General features: G+C 48.1%; 1 protein-coding gene across 7 annotated transcripts in view; it reads left to right on the top strand.

The window, feature by feature from the left end:
* Nucleotides 1-18,840, top strand: part of LOC116952791 (contactin-2-like) — a 353,699-nt gene that overhangs the window by 265,643 nt on the left and 69,216 nt on the right. For all 7 annotated transcript variants that reach the window (XM_032972435.2, XM_076074531.1, XM_076074532.1 and 4 more), the window contains exons 7-12: nucleotides 1,058-1,288; nucleotides 2,387-2,489; nucleotides 6,737-6,900; nucleotides 7,318-7,454; nucleotides 8,886-9,021; nucleotides 16,296-16,443. In XM_032972435.2, the coding sequence (XP_032828326.2) occupies nucleotides 1,058-1,288; nucleotides 2,387-2,489; nucleotides 6,737-6,900; nucleotides 7,318-7,454; nucleotides 8,886-9,021; nucleotides 16,296-16,443 (919 nt within the window). The remainder of the gene's footprint in view (nucleotides 1-1,057; nucleotides 1,289-2,386; nucleotides 2,490-6,736; nucleotides 6,901-7,317; nucleotides 7,455-8,885; nucleotides 9,022-16,295; nucleotides 16,444-18,840) is intronic.

The following is an 18,840-nucleotide window of genomic DNA, read 5'->3' as shown; positions in this document are numbered from 1 at the left end:
GTCATAATGGGGAGTGGAACTCTGTGAGTGGTGACACGGCCAAGTAGTAGTCCGAGCCCCGTGGCCACCCTGGTTAATACTGCTGTTGTATTTATTATTGTCTATTTAGCCAGGAAGGTCTCACTAAGTTAAGACTTTTTCAGTCGGGTCCTTCCAAATTGTATCAGTCGGGGTGATGTTGTGGCGAGATGTTAGCTACCTCACCTGGTGTACAGGAGGTCGTGGGTTCGATCCCAACCCTGACACCTGTATATTTGGAGTTTGCGTGTTCTCTCCGTTTTTTCGTTCGACATTTAGAGTATTCGGCTGCTATATATGTCCACGTGATGATAATCCACTTCATTGGGATATCATTCGTGGCCAGGTCGCTTCTGAAAAATGACTCGACGGGCCTTACATGGTAAAATAAAAAAAGTTTAGTTTATAGTAGTTGTGTTTGTGTTGCTGCTGTGCGATTCCAAATGAGTGATTTACAAGTACTTTTTCAGCATTGGACTGTTTGGCCAATACCAGGTACATTTTTTTTTCTCTGCGAGGAAACTCGCAGAGAAATTATGACTGTGTTACAGTCGAAACGTCGTGAGAATTGTATTGTTTTATATATATTTTATTATTGTATTGTTTCCTTTTCAACGTGACTTTACCGAAAGAACCAAGAATATGAATCACTGCAGTCACGAAAGCTTTAAATCAAAGGTTTGATGATGACTGTTTGTGTTACAGTCGAAACGTCGTGAGAATTTTATTGTTTTATATATATTTTATTATTGTATTGTTTCCTTTTCAACGTGACTTTACCGAAAGAACCAAGAATATGTTGTAAACCTCGTCATGTTTCTCAAAAAAGAGTAGGCAATGTGCGCCAGCGTCACGGTCCAAATTTGAAAAGTACCCACAAATTACTTGATTGGGTAAAAACTCACACCGCGCCATTGCCCTCGACCGCAGAACGACTGCAGACTGTTCCGCCTGGCAAGCATTGCGATGGCGTTGCGTTGTAAGCGTGACGTGAGAAACCGAACGCTCGCTGACGATTGTAACCGTTTGCGTCGCTCAGGGGTGAAGTTCGAGTGGCTCTTTGACGAGGACACCAACAGTTCCGCGCCGCCAGCGCCCGTCCGCCTGGACTCGCGACGCTTCGTGTCCCAGACGACGGGGAACCTGTACTTCTCCCACGTCAAGCACTACGACGTGGGCCGCTACAGCTGCCTCCTGCACCGCCAGATTGGCCCCGTGCTCAACAAGACGGTCAACAGCTCCTTCATCAGCTTGCAGCTCAAGAAGAACTGTGAGGCCTGGCACTATTTACCCGCGGCTCCATCAATAAACCTTTCGTCTTGTTTAGCTGCCTCTCATTAAGAGGTTCGCCTTGAAGCACTCTATGTCAATACATAAATGATTAAAGTAATTAAATAGAGTATATAGACGCATCAGAAAGAATAATAACAACCAGTATTGTACAAAATCTGCTCTAAGGAAGGGAGTGGATAAGATATGCACCTTAAAAATGGGGTTTCATAGCCAATACAGTGATCCATATTTGTTTTTGGCTCAGGCCACGTGGCTATTTCCTGTTCAAACAAGTGCCTTGCGTCTGAAAAGAAACCACAGCAGTGCCTGGAGAAAACCCGCGCGTGCAGGGGAATAGTACGAAAACACGTGCTGCACAAAGAGATCAGAAACCAACTTGCACTGCCATCTCCTGGCCTTCTCGCAGACCGGCAGTGTGCAAGTGTCACATGGTGCACTTTGTGAGTCACATTACGATTTCCACCAATCCCACGTTACAGGGTTCCGCTTTGAGCACCATATTAGCACAACAAACAATGCAATAGTCAACATGGGTGCGGCTATCGGTCGGGTCCATATCTAGTTGGCTAATTTGGTTGCAGCTTGAACTTGAGGTTTGTGTAGGCATGTATGTATGTTGAACTTCTTTTGCACTTTACTTGGCCAACCGTACTCATCAGAGGTGCAGACTGGTTGGCTTCTGTGCTTTTTCTGCACCTGGAGACTTTTCTCATTTTGACCGCTCTTCACGTTAGGTGTTTGCAGTGCCACCATACCCGGCAAATAGCAGTGGCGCTGCTGCTGCATGTGCTGCATGTGCTGCTGCTGCGTGTGCGCTGCTGCTGTGTGTGTGCTGCTGCTTGTGCTGCTGCTGCTGCTGCGTGTGTGCTGCTGTTGCTGCGTGCGCTGCAGCGTTGCGCTGCATGTGCTGCTGCTGCTGCGTATGCTGCTGCTGTGTGTGTGCTGCTGTTGCTGCGTGTGTGCTGCTGCGTGTGTGCTGCTGCTGCTGCGTACGCTGCATGTGCTGCTGCTGCGTATGCTGCTGCTGCGTGTGCTGCTAATGTCGAACTGCTTTGTCGATGCGATTGTCGTACAGCGGTGGGGAACAGACTGGCTGTGCGTCTCGAGGTGCGGCCACCGCCTACAATGGACGTCTTGGTGGGACAAAAGCTGCGCTTAGAGTGCTTTGGGATGGGCAAGTGAGTACCCCGATCTCCACGTCTCACCAAAAGAGCTCTCCACCAGTAGCATTTACTGCTGCATTATCCCTCATTGCTCTGTGCAACGACTATGTCCCATGCTCTAGACCAGGGGTGGGGAACGTCCGGCCCGCGGGCCGTATAAGGCCCGCAAAATCATTTAGTGTGGCCCTGCCAAGGCAACCGCAGGCGGGACTCGAAATTCAATAAATCTAGGAGCAAACCTGGAAAAGCAGTTGCGAGTAGCAATATCATAAATACCAGCTAACATCACACGCCTCGCCAAAGAGAAGCAGTTCCAGCCCATCGCATTAAGGGTGAGTTAATTAAATGTTTGATCAAATATAACAGGCTAATTTTTAAGTTGATAATTTGGTATGACCCGCGAATGATGTTATAAATATCCAAATGGCCCTTGGCAGAAAAAGGGTTCCCCACCCCAGCTCTAGACGGAGTACCCTCGCCTGTAAAAAATGTTTGGTTAATGAGACCCCAAGGTCAAAACAGGTCAATGTTTTCTTGTTTAAACAAATGCTGCTGGATTATTATGGTGTGGAAAACCCCATAGGCTGATGGACTAAACTATTTGAATTTCATGTGGTGAGGTGGAACAGAAGTCCATTTTTTCTACACTTAATTACACTTAATGACACTTGTAGTCATGGTGGCATACATACAAATGAGGCGAGGTGTCTTCAGATAGACAATAACAGGATGGGTGCTGTGAAGATCTCATGGTCTCTGTTGTAGAATAGATTATTGGGCTACATTTACATGAACAGTTGAAATCAGAGCTGCCCGCTTCACAAACTCGGCAAATGGACTCAGCAGAGATTCCCATGGCAGCCTGGCCTGACCTGGTGAGCCGTAACTGGACCGGATGGCTCGCCCTAGCTGGGCCGTGTGGCTCGTTTACCCAAGGGGGTTCCCGCTTTGGGCCGGGTCACCCTCAGAGCCCGTTGTGACGTCTCACGGTCAGCGCGGAGGAGACATTCGTGTGTCTCTCGCGTGGGTCAACTTCAGGGTCGTGTTTTTTGCTAAAAAAAAAAACAGCGGACGATTAAATATTAGCCATTGGCCAGAAAGCGAACCCGAGTGCACACGAAACGCACCGTGCATAGCCATCTCAACTACTGTGTCCCCTCGCAGATGCTGAACCGTGCTGTAATACGTAATGACCGAGGCAACAACGTCCATCGTCAACATACCCGTGGGGGAGAACAGAGTGAACGATGGCTTGGGTGGAGTTGGAAGTGCAAAGAATGTAACAAATCAACAGCAGGGAAGGAGGACTTGAGCCTGGACTCGGAGTTGGGGGGGGAATCAGCAGTACAGAGACACCCAGGGAGAGGTGCTCTGTCAGCGAGCGAGCAAAAGACCCGGCTAACAGCATCAGAGAGAATTCTGAAGAGCTTGTTGTGGGGTTGTGATGATGAGCCGCTCGTGCGCACACTCGTGCGACATACCCAGGCGCGTAACCACGGCGCGAGCTACGCGCCAGCTGCAGGCATTGGCAAGTCAATGGCACTTTGAACTGCGCCGGGCAAGTTGCGCGACTAATGAATGAATGTTTCCTTCACCAAGCCGCCCAACAACGCAACGGTGCAAACTGCTTTAAAGATGTTGCATTCACGGAGCATAGTGTTTCAGAAATAATTTAAAAGTATAATTATTAATTATTTATACTTTTCCTTGGCATAGATTATGATTTTTAATAGTTTATGTTTTTACTTTTGAAGTCCATGGATTCTTGAATCTTTAATCTGGCAGGGCGATGCTGTGATCATGGTGCTTGGCTCGCGTTGGGAAGGTTGAAAGTTGAATTTCGTCGGTGTTGGCTCAGCACATCTTCCCTCCAATGTCTCTCAATGATAAGCTCAAAAATGGTCATCCCGTGCATTCTCGCTTCCTTTATTTAACCTAAACCCATTGACACGCACGCCACATCACAGCCTCTTTTTCAAGGGTGCCCTAGATGACATCAAAAAGAAATAAAAAGCAATAGTTTTTAACATGAAAGTTTAACAAATCTAGAAAAAATGTAACAATAAATTAATACAGTAAAATTTGAAACTGGTTTTAGTGAAAATGATGCATTGCACCTTAATAGTAAATATATTTAAATACATTTCACTTTAGAAGAGGGAATTAACTACATTAGGTCAGGAGAGGCAGTGAAAAAAATTGTGCAATAATTGCGCAATATGATCAAAAGTAAACACTAAGCTTTAGGCCGAAAGATAAACTGACACCCACCATGGAAACGATCAATTTGGATTAGTGCTTATGGCAGCCTCATCCGCATCGTTTGTCCAGGGCGCCAAACGAGCGTTGCGCACTGCTCATCCCCAATGACAGCTCTGAGCCTGTGGTGGAAGTTCCACCTTTCGTAGGCGGTGGTGGACAGACTGCCTCTCGATCGACCACTCTGTGCTTCTAGCACAGCGGTTCTCGTTTTCCCCCGCGCCGGCTGTCACCGTTGCACCGCCGTGCAGCTCCCTGGCAACGTGCGTTGGGGTCGTGCCACGTGTTGTACGTTGTCCGACGCTTCGCTCCACTTGCTGTGAGCTTTTTTGTTGAACCGAGCTGAGCTGCTCGCTTTTGTGGGGCCCGACGTCCACCCCACCGCCCTTCTCTGTCTTTCTCGACGATGACACAGTTGTTGGCGAACCGTCGAACATCGTGCCCAGCAACGTGCGGCACGACCTGAACGCAACTCGGGGGAGCCGCACTCGAACCCCGAGAGGGGATGAGAGGCTGAGTCGACTCGGAACCGGAATGTTACGAGTGCCGTTTGTTGCTGGCCGCTTGGAATTCTGAGCCTTGGGGCCTGTGCTCTGTGACCATAACAACAACAATAAGAACCACATCTATTGGTCACCATGCCAGAGCCGGTAGCGATGCCCCGAGGCTAGAGGCGATGAACCGTGGTCTAAGCAACAGCGACAACAACGAGCCGGCAACGTTCGGCTGGCGAGCCGTGCACTTGGCCACGCCACGAGCAGCCAGCCACGCGTCTGCACGGTGTGGCGGTGGCGGCAATTATCCCGGTCCCCGATGCGTGTCGGGCAGAGGCACGTGATGTTACCTCCTCCAAGTTGTCTCTTCAAAAGCGTGGCTGCTGCTGCGCACCTATGGGGACCCGGGATTAAATTAAATATTAAAACAAAATTTTGCTTTGATGCATTGTACACAGTGGAAATATAAAAAAAAAATGATTGAAGTTATATATATGCACACTATGGTAGGTGAAGTCTCATTAAAGAGCTCCGTTTTAACTAGAGTGCTTAAGTCATGCTTGCTCAATAGATTTTATGTAAACTATTTGGCATGCCATTAATCACTGTGTTACGTTTCGTGACTCAGGCTAGCGGTGTTTACGTGTTTAAAAATTACTGACAATGCATTGCTGTAAGACCTGCACCGAATTATTGACGATGCTACCTCACCAATATTATTTAAGGGTTGGTTTAAATATCCCACAGCATTGGTTGAAACAATAAAACTATTTTTTTGACCTTTAGGGTCTCATCAGCCTTGTCAGGCTTGTTAAACAATTGCTACTAGGTTTATAGATGTTGTTGGCAAGAACACTACATGTTCTCTCTAAGCTGGAGGTCCCATTCTTGAATGGAGTCCACTACTTTGATCCTCTCTCCACGTGCCTCTTTTATCTGCCCATTCTCCTGTGGTTGCATCCACTTTTCTCATTTCTCATTCCACCACATCCTATGATCTCCACAACCTTCGAACAGCAGAGTGGCGCAGTGGTAGCACGTGTGCCTTGCAGCAAGAAGTGCATGGGTTTGACGCCCGTTTTGGGCACTCGGCTATTTGGTTTTCCCCCTGTCCTGCATGGGTATCCTCTGGGTCCCCTAGTTTTCTTCTATCGGAGGAAATACATTCAATGTAACTAGTATTGATCAGACATCCAAATGCTAAAAAATACCTGCAAATTACTCGATTGGAATTACACAGCAGCAGCAGCATCATCCCCCTCATTACAAAACATCTACTTGGCAGCATCATCCTCAGTCAACTAGAGAACTCCCCCTCGACTTCCTCCACAATCTCCCCCTCGATCTCCCACTCGATCTCCTCCTCAATCTGCCCCCGATCTCCCTCTAATCCTCCTGTGTTGTCCTTCCCCCACACCTCCGATTAGCACAGTTGGCTATGTACGGCGCGAAAGAAGCTCAACATATATGCGTACGTACAAACGGCGTTATCCGCTCTGTGCTCCCCAGCCCCGTGCCCAACATCACGTGGCACCGGCCGGGGGCCCTGTTGCTCCAGGCCGGGCCGGTGCTGGAGATCGAGGAGGTGCAGACCTCCGATAACGGCACGTACCGGTGCAACGCCAACAACAAGCTGGGGAACACGAGCGCCTCGACCGAGGTCCTTGTGCACGGTGAGGCTGCAGTTTCGCTACGGAGCTTTTTGCCGATGAATGGAACGCACGCTTTGTGACCGGTTTCCACTTTGTTGGTCTTGTCGGCGGAATCAGTCTTCCTATTTCATTACCTGCCAGCAGCGAGTCTTTAGCACTTGACTTGACCACAAAGTGCACCGAACCAAGCATAAGCGCTGTGAAGACGTCACCGCCACTTAGCGGTGAACGGCAGCTGTTGTTGTTGTAGGGGCTCTAGAACTCCGTGAAGTGGAGGCCCTTCTCCCAGCAATAGCGTGAGCAAGCAATTTCGGGGCTGCACTTTTACCTTTTCATGAAAGTCGGTTTCCCAAATGTTTTGATAGAAAGTATCCGGAGTTGCTGTGTTTGTTGCATTCCTTCCTTCGTTCATTCCTTCATTCGATTGCCTCCGTGCAGCTCGCCCGCAGTGGACTCTCGGAATCGTGAACGCAAACATTCACATTGGCAACGACTTGTACTGGAGCTGCAACGCCACAGGGACGCCCACACCCTTGTACCAGTGGCTGCGGAATGGAATCCTCCTGGAGTCAAAGGTAGGCATGGGCAGCTCGTGCTAGAGAAGAGGTAAACGGAACTCTCCTTGGAGCCTCAACACCACAGCCCAGAGCTCTTGTGGGCTTCGTTTGAGGCCGTGTTCCTAGTCACGGCTCAGTTCTGGCTCGGCCTCTAATGCAGCCCAGCTGATTAAATGAATACCTCCACATTTATTCAAGTTGGACCCGACAGTATGTTTACAGTAACACCCAGGTTAACGTGGCATCACTTGTGGCTTCCCAGTGAATGACAACAGCGTGGAGTGGCTGTCGGTGGTTTATTTATTTATTGTGTTACGTGGTTGGCAGTAACAAAGACTGACCCCCCCACCCCACCATGCCTGTTGGGCAAAATGTTAATATTCTTAAATAACTAATCCCCACTGAAAACAAATGCAATAATGGATTTTACAACATGACACACCATTTTTCCTCCTTGGAAACGTGAAAGGTGCAGTCGCTTACGTTAACGTGAAATATTTTCTCGGTGGTTTTTGCTTCTGTACAACCACTTTGAGGTGGAGATAATTCCCATGAAGTATATATTTAGGCTGTATATTCAACTCCTGTGTCAATTACAATTATTTCGGGAGCACCTTCTCACAAAGAGCAGTGCACCGGGTGGACAAACTACGATTGTCATGACCCAGTCGTGCTGCTGCTGCTGTGCATGGTTTTATCACAATTCTCATCGCTGACGCAGAAGAGATTTGTTTTATTGTTAACATGAAAAAAAGAAGCATGATTATAATAATTGGAGTACATGACTCGTTCAGTTTTTAACAGTTTCCGTGAAGTGTAATTTGTCCAAACCTCCCTCCAAAGTTGATTCAGTGAGCGCTGTGTGACTCTCTTAGTAGTCAACAGTACTGTCCCTCTGGGGACAGGGTGATTCGCGCCATCACAATACAGAGTTTTTACCACTGGCTTCAGGAAGCTATGGGAGCTGCCCCACGATTCCTGACGTGTTGCTCGACACCAGCGGCCCCGACACACCCCGTCACGCGTGTGGGCCACGTCTGTGTGATGCCTTGCCGGGATGACACAGGAACTGTCTCCCCCCCCCCACCATCAATGCTCGAGCTGTGTTAATTGGAATCGAGGGTTTGTTTGGCTTATTTCCCCTCGAAGTCGGGAAAAGATGACGCAAATAATTCAACAATCCACGACATCGAAAAACCACAAGAGCTTCCGGGAATTTCTAGCGAGGAATCCTGACGGCATGTTCACAGTGCAATGTGAGTAACGCGACGGATCGCCTGTGACCAAATCACCTGGAATACGTCCGACCTCATCGGCTCTGCGAAGCTAAGCAGGCCTGAGGCCCACATCGTGAGGCTTAAAGGCCGTTAACGATGAAAGGGTCGACGCATGTTCGCTCGCTGCCGAGCTCGGGTGCGGAGCGTCTGCTTGCGTGCGGTCTCTCTGCAGGGCAGGATATTGGTGAGCCGTGATGATGGCCGCCTGAAAATCACCAGCGTGCACATGGGCGACGAGGGCATGTACCAGTGCGTGGCCAGCAACGAGCATGGCGAGATCTACTCCAGCGCCCAGCTGCGTGTGCTCGGTGAGACCCAGCTTCCTCTCCTCTGCGGCCTTGCGCTGTCCCTGCTACGAGTTACACACTGTAGGGGTACCCTGTACAGTTACACACTGCAGGGTACCCTGTAAAGTTACATACTGTAGGGGTACCCTGTAAAGTTACACACTGTAGTGGTACCCTGTACAGTTATACACTGTAGGGCACCCTGTACAGTTACACACTGTAGGGCACCCTGTAAAGTTACACACTGTAGGGCACCCTGTAAAGTTACACACTGTAGGGCACCCTGTAAAGTTACACACTGTAGTGGTACCCTGTACAGTTACACACTGTAGGGGCACCCTGTACAGTTACACACTGTAGGGGTACCCTGTACAGTTACACACTGTTGTGGTACCCTGTACAGTTATACACTGTAGGGCACCCTGTACAGTTACACACTGTAGGGCACCCTGTAAAGTTACACACTGTAGGGCACCCTGTACAGTTACACACTGTAGGGGTACCCTGTACAGTTACACACTGTAGGGGTACCCTGTACAGTTACACACTGTAGTGGTACCCTGTACAGTTATACACTGTAGGGCACCCTGTACAGTTACACACTGTAGGGCACCCTGTAAAGTTACACACTGTAGGGCACCCTGTAAAGTTACACACTGTAGGGGTGCCCTGTACAGTTACACACTGTAGGGGTACCCTGTACAGTTACACACTGTAGGGGTACCCTGTACAGTTACACACTGTAGGGGTACCCTGTACAGTTACACACTGTAGGGGTACCCTGTACAGTTACACACTGTAGGGGTACCCTGTACAGTTACACACTGTAGGGGTACCCTGTACAGTTACACACTGTAGGGGTACCCTGTACAGTTACACACTGTAGTGGTACCCTGTACAGTTATACACTGTAGGGCACCCTGTACAGTTACACACTGTAGGGCACCCTGTAAAGTTACACACTGTAGGGCACCCTGTACAGTAACACACTGTAGGGGTACCCTGTACAGTTACACACTGTAGGGGTACCCTGTACAGTTACACACTGTAGGGCACCCTGTACAGTTACACACTGTAGGGGTACCCTGTAAAGTTACACACTGTAGGGCACCCTGTACAGTTACACACTGTAGGGGTACCCTGTACAGTTACACACTGTAGGGGTACCCTGTACAGTTACACACTGTAGTGGTACCCTGTACAGTTATACACTGTAGGGCACCCTGTACAGTTACACACTGTAGGGCACCCTGTAAAGTTACACACTGTAGGGCACCCTGTAAAGTTACACACTGTAGGGGTACCCTGTACAGTTACACACTGTAGGGGTACCCTGTACAGTTACACACTGTAGGGGTACCCTGTACAGTTACACACTGTAGGGGTACCCTGTACAGTTACACACTGTAGGGGTACCCTGTACAGTTACACACTGTAGGGGTACCCTGTACAGTTACACACTGCAAGGACACCCTGTACAGTTACACACTGTAGTGGTACCCTGTACAGTTACACACTGTAGTGGTACCCTGTAAAGTTACACACTGTAGTGGTACCCTGTACAGTTACACACTGTAGTGGTACCCTGTACAGTTACACACTGTAGTGGTACCCTGTAAAGTTACACACTGTAGTGGTACCCTGTACAGTTACACACTGCAGGGGTACCCTGTACAGTTACACACTGCAAGGACACCCTGTACAGTTACACACTGTAGTGGTACCCTGTAAAGTTACACACTGCAGGGGTACCCTGTACAGTTACACACTGCAAGGACACCCTGTACAGTTACACACTGTAGTGGTACCCTGTACAGTTACACACTGTAGTGGTACCCTGTAAAGTTACACACTGTAGGGGTACCCTGTACAGTTACACACTGCAAGGACACCCTGTACAGTTACACACTGTAGTGGTACCCTGTAAAGTTACATACTGCAGGGGTACCCTGTAAAGTTACACACTCCAGCGGCACCCTGTAAAGTTACACACTGTAGGGGCACCCTGTAACGTTACACACTGTAGGGGTACCCTGTACAGTTACACACTGTAGGGGTACCCTGTACAGTTACACACTGCAAGGACACCCTGTACAGTTACACACTGTAGTGGTACCCTGTACAGTTACACACTGTAGTGGTACCCTGTAAAGTTACACACTGCAGGGGTACCCTGTACAGTTACACACTGCAAGGACACCCTGTACAGTTACACACTGTAGTGGTACCCTGTACAGTTACACACTGTAGTGGTACCCTGTAAAGTTACACACTGTAGGGGTACCCTGTACAGTTACACACTGCAAGGACACCCTGTACAGTTACACACTGTAGTGGTACCCTGTAAAGTTACACACTGTAGTGGTACCCTGTAAAGTTACACACTCCAGCGGCACCCTGTAAAGTTACACACTGTAGGGGCACCCTGTAACGTTACACACTGTAGGGGTACCCTGTACAGTTACACACTGTAGGGGTACCCTGTACAGTTACACACTGCAAGGACACCCTGTACAGTTACACACTGTAGTGGTACCCTGTACAGTTACACACTGTAGTGGTACCCTGTAAAGTTACACACTGCAGGGTACCCTGTAAAGTTACATACTGCAGGGGTACCCTGTACAGTTACACACTGTAGGGGTACCCTGTACAGTTACACACTGCAAGGACACCCTGTACAGTTACACACTGTAGTGGTACCCTGTAAAGTTACACACTGCAGGGTACCCTGTAAAGTTACATACTGCAGGGGTACCCTGTACAGTTACACACTGTAGGGGTACCCTGTACAGTTACACACTGCAAGGACACCCTGTACAGTTACACACTGTAGTGGTACCCTGTACAGTTACACACTGTAGTGGTACCCTGTAAAGTTACACACTGCAGGGGTACCCTGTACAGTTACACACTGCAAGGACACCCTGTACAGTTACACACTGTAGTGGTACCCTGTACAGTTACACACTGTAGTGGTACCCTGTAAAGTTACACACTGTAGTGGTACCCTGTAAAGTTACACACTCCAGCGGCACCCTGTAAAGTTACACACTGTAGGGGCACCCTGTAACGTTACATTGTGCAGAGTACAACTTGAAGCAGGAACACAACAAACCTCCATGTGCTTAACACAAATTGTCTTCTTGTCTGGATGGACTCGTCTCTGTTATAGAAATGTGGATTATTATCCTAAATGCTCAGGAGTGTTGCTATAGATAAGCATGATCCAATGCTTTGCGTTTAGCTCGGACGTATCTGACCATGTTACACGACACGCGTTTCATGCTGACCATTACAAATACATTGCACCCGCTTTCCTTACTTTCGATGTGCTGATTCTTCCAGTTTGAGAGCACTTGATATTTACTGCCAATATGTAAACGTCATTGTTTCCACACAAATCTCTCGTGGCATACGACTGGCATCGTGACCAACGCTACTGCCCAGCTGGCTACTGCCTCCAGCCGCGGCTGAGGCTCTCGCACACGAGAGCGGACCTTGAATTGACTCGCGTGTATGTGACTCTGGACTGCAAACCCCACGACACCTTGTCTTCTGTCCTGTGGCCAGTTATCGTCGTCTCATTAAACAGTCTATACGCATGTTTGAGTATAGTTCAATGTAGCATGGTTGGTTGGCTACGTACCGTGCGAAAGAAGTTCAAAGTACATCGTCTTTTTCGATTTTAATCATTTCTCGTACTTAATCCTAAAAACAAATTGCAACCCTTCATCGATCTAAAACTAAATGAAGACCTCCTCTTATGGTGTTATTCATGGAGGCTGTGTAACCATAATTCACCATGCCCTCCAGTGCGTATTTGTAAAGGAGGAGACCCAGGACTGGTTAGACTCTCACCCAGCCACTGATGTTAGCCGAGGCCGGGATGCGATCTCCTGTGACCGACGCAGAGATCAGTAGCGCGAACCACTGCATCGCCACTCCTCCACTGTAATCCTTACTCTGCTTAATTGCAAAGCACTATAACTTTTATAAATATATTATTATTTTTAATTATAGAAGCTTAAGATGGTCCCTGACCAGCTGAATGTGCCATCACTCATCATTAAAATTCTATATAAATTCCGCATGGCTGACCGTGGTGCAAGGCACTGCCTTTTCACTATTGGTGGCGCGTGCTAATCGCTCGCAATTAAATTCAAATTACAGTCAATTCACTGGCTCCTAATGGGCGACCGCTAATCTGAAATATTCCCAGACCGACAAAGGCTTTGCTTCTCGCAGCTTCAGACGAGAAGTAGTCGATGTTAAATCAATGCAACACAAGTGTCAAAACATGAGAAGTTACATTCATGAAATCTCGTTGTCAAATATTTTACTGGGTAGTATCGTGATTACAGCCGTTTCTACACCATTGGAAAGTTGCAAGTTAAATTATAGTCAGGGTTTGACTCTGCCAACCATTCCTCTGTGGTCCATGATATGAGCACTACCGTGTATGATGTTGTCAGTGGTTGTGTTGTGGAGAGACTGGTCCCTGCGATGGAGATGATGTCACTCAAATATGATAATTGTACAGCTTGCCGGAGCTTTAAAGTCAGATTTTCTCACTCGACGAATATACAACTCGTGCCAGAGAGGTCCTGACATTGCACACACAGTTAGCTTCCAGAGTTGTTTCGTTTTTGGGTTCTGTCTTTAAGAAAATGTCTGGTTAATGAGACGCAGGGTGCACATGACATATCTAACAAGTCAGGTCGATCATTAAAAAGTTTGTTTAGCTGTGCTCGTAACTTTATATCCCTTCTTAATGGTGATTTCTTACTTCGCGGAGTGGGTCTATACAAGTAGATGTAATTGATACTCTTTGGTTTTTTCGGTAAAGTCACGTAGGTAGAAAAATAATAGATCACGACGTTTCGATTGCAACACAAGCAATCGTCATCAGGTGGGACAACCACAGCAAGAAAAAACTGCCTACTTCAGCAGTTTTTTCTTTCTGATGACGATTGCTTGTGTTGCGATCGAAACGTGGTGATCTATTATTTTTCTACCTACGCGATTTTACCAAAAGAACCAAAGAGTATGGATTCCTGCAGTCACGAAAGCTTCAAATCAAGATTGAATGCAGTTGCTTGGTAAGTGTTGGAGTGTGTTTCAGTGTTGGAGGAAAAGCATTCGTTTGAGTGAGTGAACGTTTTTCTGTGGTACATCGTCCTCTGCTTGGTTTGTCGTGGCATGATAGAAGGAACATGTTTTAAGTATTTTTTTAAAGGTGGAAGTAAAATGTGTAAATGAAATCAGGAAGAGGAGGAGGTTGCGACGATGGGTGGGACACCTGAGCAAGGGTGGAGGCGGGCAGGTGACTGTGACGGGAATCCGAGGTCGGCGACCCGAGGGACAACCCCAGCGAGATGGTGGGACACTGCAAGAGTAGACCTTGGAGATTGGGGATTTAGTGTCCAATAGCTGAGGGACCTCGCAGGATGGAGGAAGCAATGGCAAGGTGCAGTGACATCAACAGCAGTGGCCATTTCACCTTGACTTGACTGTGACTTCACGCACTCTGCTACAGTCCGAGTGACTCACGTTTGAATCCTGGCCACGCACACCGTGCCAGTATTTAACACGGTAAAGTGTCCCAAGAGGGCATTGCAAGGACACTGTGAAGCCAGCAACACACTTGGTCACTTTTGTCTTTTCATTATCTGGAAAACCAGGCAGAATGGGGTATTTTATATTCATTTGTATATTCTAGAATCTGATTTATGGTATGTATGTGGTCAATTTAATTGATGGTGCGTCTAAAATGTGACTAGCTCAAACCGCTGTGCGAGCAGAGAAGATGTGCATTGTAGGACTGAAGATGCTACGGGGAAGGGGACGTGGCATTGAGATGCGTGGGAATTTGCTGTGGATAGGCAGAGGAGGCGAGGGATGCCTCGATCATGGCCTTCAACGCGGGGAGCAAGGGCCGTGTGGACACCGGGGGGGGGGGGGGCAGCTCCAGACAGCAGTGTCAGTAGAGGACAAGGAGCAACCCCATCTGCCCAGTGAGCGAATTGTATGATTTATTTCACTGGGCGGATAGAAACAATAGCAGGGGAGTGCCGAGCACTCCGTGACTGCTGACGATTCGCGAAGCTGGTCTCAGTGCGTCTTCAGGTTCAGGTGTTTGCGTGAGAATGTTCCCGTTGAATTAGTCCGGTTGAATATTTAAACAAATTAATTAATGAGCTGATTAATCTTGATTCATTACTTGTTGAACACAGTGTTAGGAACGATTAGTCTGTGTTGTGCCCCAGAGGAGGCTGACATACGGTAACTCGGCACAGCGCACGCACGTGACTCGCAGGCTCAACCCGGGGAGCCATGGCTTTGCTTGAAATATCAATGCTGAAGGACCTTTTAAAGTGTCATGTGCACCTCATGCATTAATCATCTCTGCTGAATTGCTTAGTTGTTGCTCATGTCATTATGGGATTTGATTTTCCTGTTAATTAATCGTGTATCGTGGCTTCACGCACACATTTTCTACGCTGTAATGTGTATGCTTCATCATCCTCATCATCATCAGCCATGATCTATCCACTGCCATCCTACACAGCCTCGCAATGCACCAATCCAAGTGCCTGCTACACGGGAGCTGATCTCGTGTGCAGGGGGAGTCCTCCAGGGCCGAGTCCCCTCCTCGTTCGGCCGCCGCTCAGTCAGTCGTCTCGACCTGGGGCCAACTCCCCCTGCGGGAGACGCCTCCTGCCCTAGCTCATCAACGCAAAGCACTTCATGCGGAAATGACTTGACCTCGTCAGAGACAGCGTCCTACAGAAATACACCTGCATGTTGAAATGCAATGTCACTGCGTGTTTGCTTCATATCATGAACTTTATTTATACTGCAGGAATCTGATGACCTATGAAGCTCTTTCTCACAGATGTCCAGTCGGGGCAGATGGTCAGCGTTCTTCAGTCTAGCACTCGTGAAATGAAGCCACAAAAGAAGGCTGTCTCTCTGGTGTAGGCCAATTCATTGTTAAGGGCAATGCACATATTAATTATCCAAGCATATTTGTTTGCATGTTCTACCACTTGACGCCTTATCATAGGTGTCTATGTGGTGTTGCGAATGCATTAACACCTGTATTGTTATCGTTGCCTTTTCTATGTCAGTAGCATTCCCTTTGCCTGACCGACTTAAGTGACGCTCTCTTTTGACGTCTCAACGACGGAGGGGACGCGGCGATCGCCACCGCGTCCAGGCGAGCCGGGGCTCAGGGCCGCGTTGACGCAGGGCTCCTGCTGCCGTGTGCCGTGTGTTCCCTTGGCTGGCAGCATTCGCCCCGGAGTTTAACCACAGCCATCCCACGGTGGTGCAGGCGGTGCGCGGCGGTTCGGTGAACATCGCCTGCGCCCTCCACGCCGCCCCGAGGCCCAGCATCTCGTGGGGCCGCGGCACCGAGTCGCTGCCCAACAGCAGCAAGTGAGTGACGGCCCATGGGAGGCAACGCGTCCCTCCGTCGCCCCAGCGATGTCGCCCATGTTTGCGATTATATTTAATGTTGTCTGCTCTATCCAGGAGAGGCAAGCAGAGTCGTAGGACTCTTTTTTCAGGAGGGTCCTTGCTGCTGCTGCTGCTACGTTCGGTTTTACATTTGCAGATGTTTTCAGTTAATGTATGAGTCTTCATACAAGTGACTCAAGCTATGTCCCTCCATCTCTGCTCTGAAGAAGGGCCATTGTCCACAATCGTCAGTTTCCCCGTTATATTTCCATTTCATGAGGCAGTGATGATGAGAATGGAGGATGCTGCCATGGTGTAATGGTCAGCAGTGGCCACCAGCTCGCTCTACCAGCATGGCAGCTGAGACAACAACAACGATGCTTCTTCAATCTCTGCTGCTGCTGTCCACACAAAAGTTGGTTAATCAACAGGTCATATGTCTTGATATTATGTGCGGATAATCTTCAAAGGTATCTGGCCTGGCTTGAAGAATAAGGCCCAAATTCCCTCCAGAAGGGTTGAATCGAGCTGACTCTCATGTAGGACGTTCCACCAGCAGGGAGCGAGCACATCGAGGACTACACCTCTACATTTACCACGGGGCAGTCATGATGAGGGCAGTGGGCTTTGTTGTTGTTGATGTTATTTTTATTTACATCATTATCTTTATAGCTGCACGACATCAGAATATCACTCACCAAAGAGTCCCGGTTGCGATTGATTACTTGCACTCATAAAGAGGCTAGATGAAATGTTTTATTCAGAAATGCAGAGTCCGAAGTTGCTGCATTCAGCTCCGCTCAGAGGTCACACGTCTGCCCAGCCAGGCCCTGGCTGCCCGTGAGTCTTGAGTGGCAGGCGCCTGCCCATATCCTTGCCCCATGCACACGAGCCTGGGTGTCAGCCTCCGCAACTGAAACCCCCTTTCATTGTAGACCTTGAGAGGAGGTGACCCTGTCGGCAGCGTCGATTTTTATTTTATTCCTTTGAAGTGCTCATGCGCAGTCTGCCCGGGACGGAGAATGCGAGCGGGAGGATGATCGATGCGGTCTGTACTCTCTCATGGAAATAATTAAACAACCTCCTCTGTGTGGCGCAGGCCGTGTGATTGCTCATCCCAGAGGTATACACGTGAAGGTTAGAGACCTTTTGTCATCCGTCTGATGACCATGGGTGTAGTGACTCGCCCCCTCAACAGGATTTAGTTCATTGCCACGATTCGAGGGCCACGTTGTGATTCGCAAATGCGTTCTGTTCTGCCGTAGTGACGCGCATAGAATCCACGTTGCTGTGAACCTGTGGAAACGGTGGTGCGCAATCTGTTAACCGTACATTGTTCTAGATTCCAGAAGTGGGTTTTGCCTATTCTTTGGGTCTTTCGGTAAAGTCACGTAGATAGGTTCAAAGAAGATAACAAAAAACTCCAACGTTTTGATCGCAACACAAGCGGTCGTCATCATGATGAATTCCTGCAGTCACGAAAGCTTTAAGTCTGGGTTTTGCCTGTCTTTGTATTGTGCATTTCATCGGAGCCGGAAGCATCTCGTAAGCTGTGAAGCAAATTCACAAGTGTCTAGCCCAAGCTGGGGTCGGCAATGCTGGAAAATTACGGAGGAAATTACACGGGAGATAGTCCTCGTCACAAAAGTACCCGCAAATATGGGATTTTTAAAAATTATTTCCCGTGACACAGAGTTGAATTTTTTTTCCTCGAGTAATATACGATGTCAAACGCTGATTCCGAGCTATTAAAACATACAAATACAAATGTTTATAGGCTGAGATTTAAAAAAATGACAAGTTCATTTCCAGATTTCCCCTTCTTAAAACGGTGGACCACCAGGACATTTTTCCAATCGTGTGGAACCTGTCCAGGGCTCCAAGCAGTTATAATAATGCCATTTAAAGTAACCTGCACAGAAACGCTACCCTCATTGAGCAATTTGCTTGGTAAATCATCCCTGCGTAGCGCTGTACTTTGGCTCAGGCTCTGTATTGCTTTTCATGCTTCTTCAGCAGATGGGACATCAGCCAGCCATTCACAGGGGGTGACTACTTCCTTCAACCTTGGAGGTTATGAATAGTCCATTATTCTGCCCGAATAACATATGTGAACAATCTTCGATACGAGTCATCATTGCGGCGTAATTGCATAACTAATGTGTGTTTCATTTCTCTGGAAAGCATTTTTTTTAAATAGGTCCAATAACTCTGATCCAGCAGCTGGTCCTGTTTTTTTATGGTCACGAACGGAAATGAGCACTGTACCAATCGTCTATGCAAATGTTTGTTGTACGCTTGTGTTTATGTACTTTGTAGTATCAACGATTCAATTCCACTGTTTGCTTCGTAATTGTATGTCTAATCGTTGGGTGA

This window comes from Petromyzon marinus, chromosome 48 (assembly GCF_048934315.1).
Source record: "Petromyzon marinus isolate PM22_M1 ecotype Great Lakes invasive population chromosome 48, UKy_Petmar_22M1.pri1.0, whole genome shotgun sequence".
Classification (NCBI taxonomy): Eukaryota; Metazoa; Chordata; class Hyperoartia; order Petromyzontiformes; family Petromyzontidae; genus Petromyzon; species Petromyzon marinus.
The sequence above is the reverse complement of the archived record's forward strand: the minus strand, read 5'-3'. Positions and strand labels throughout refer to the sequence as shown.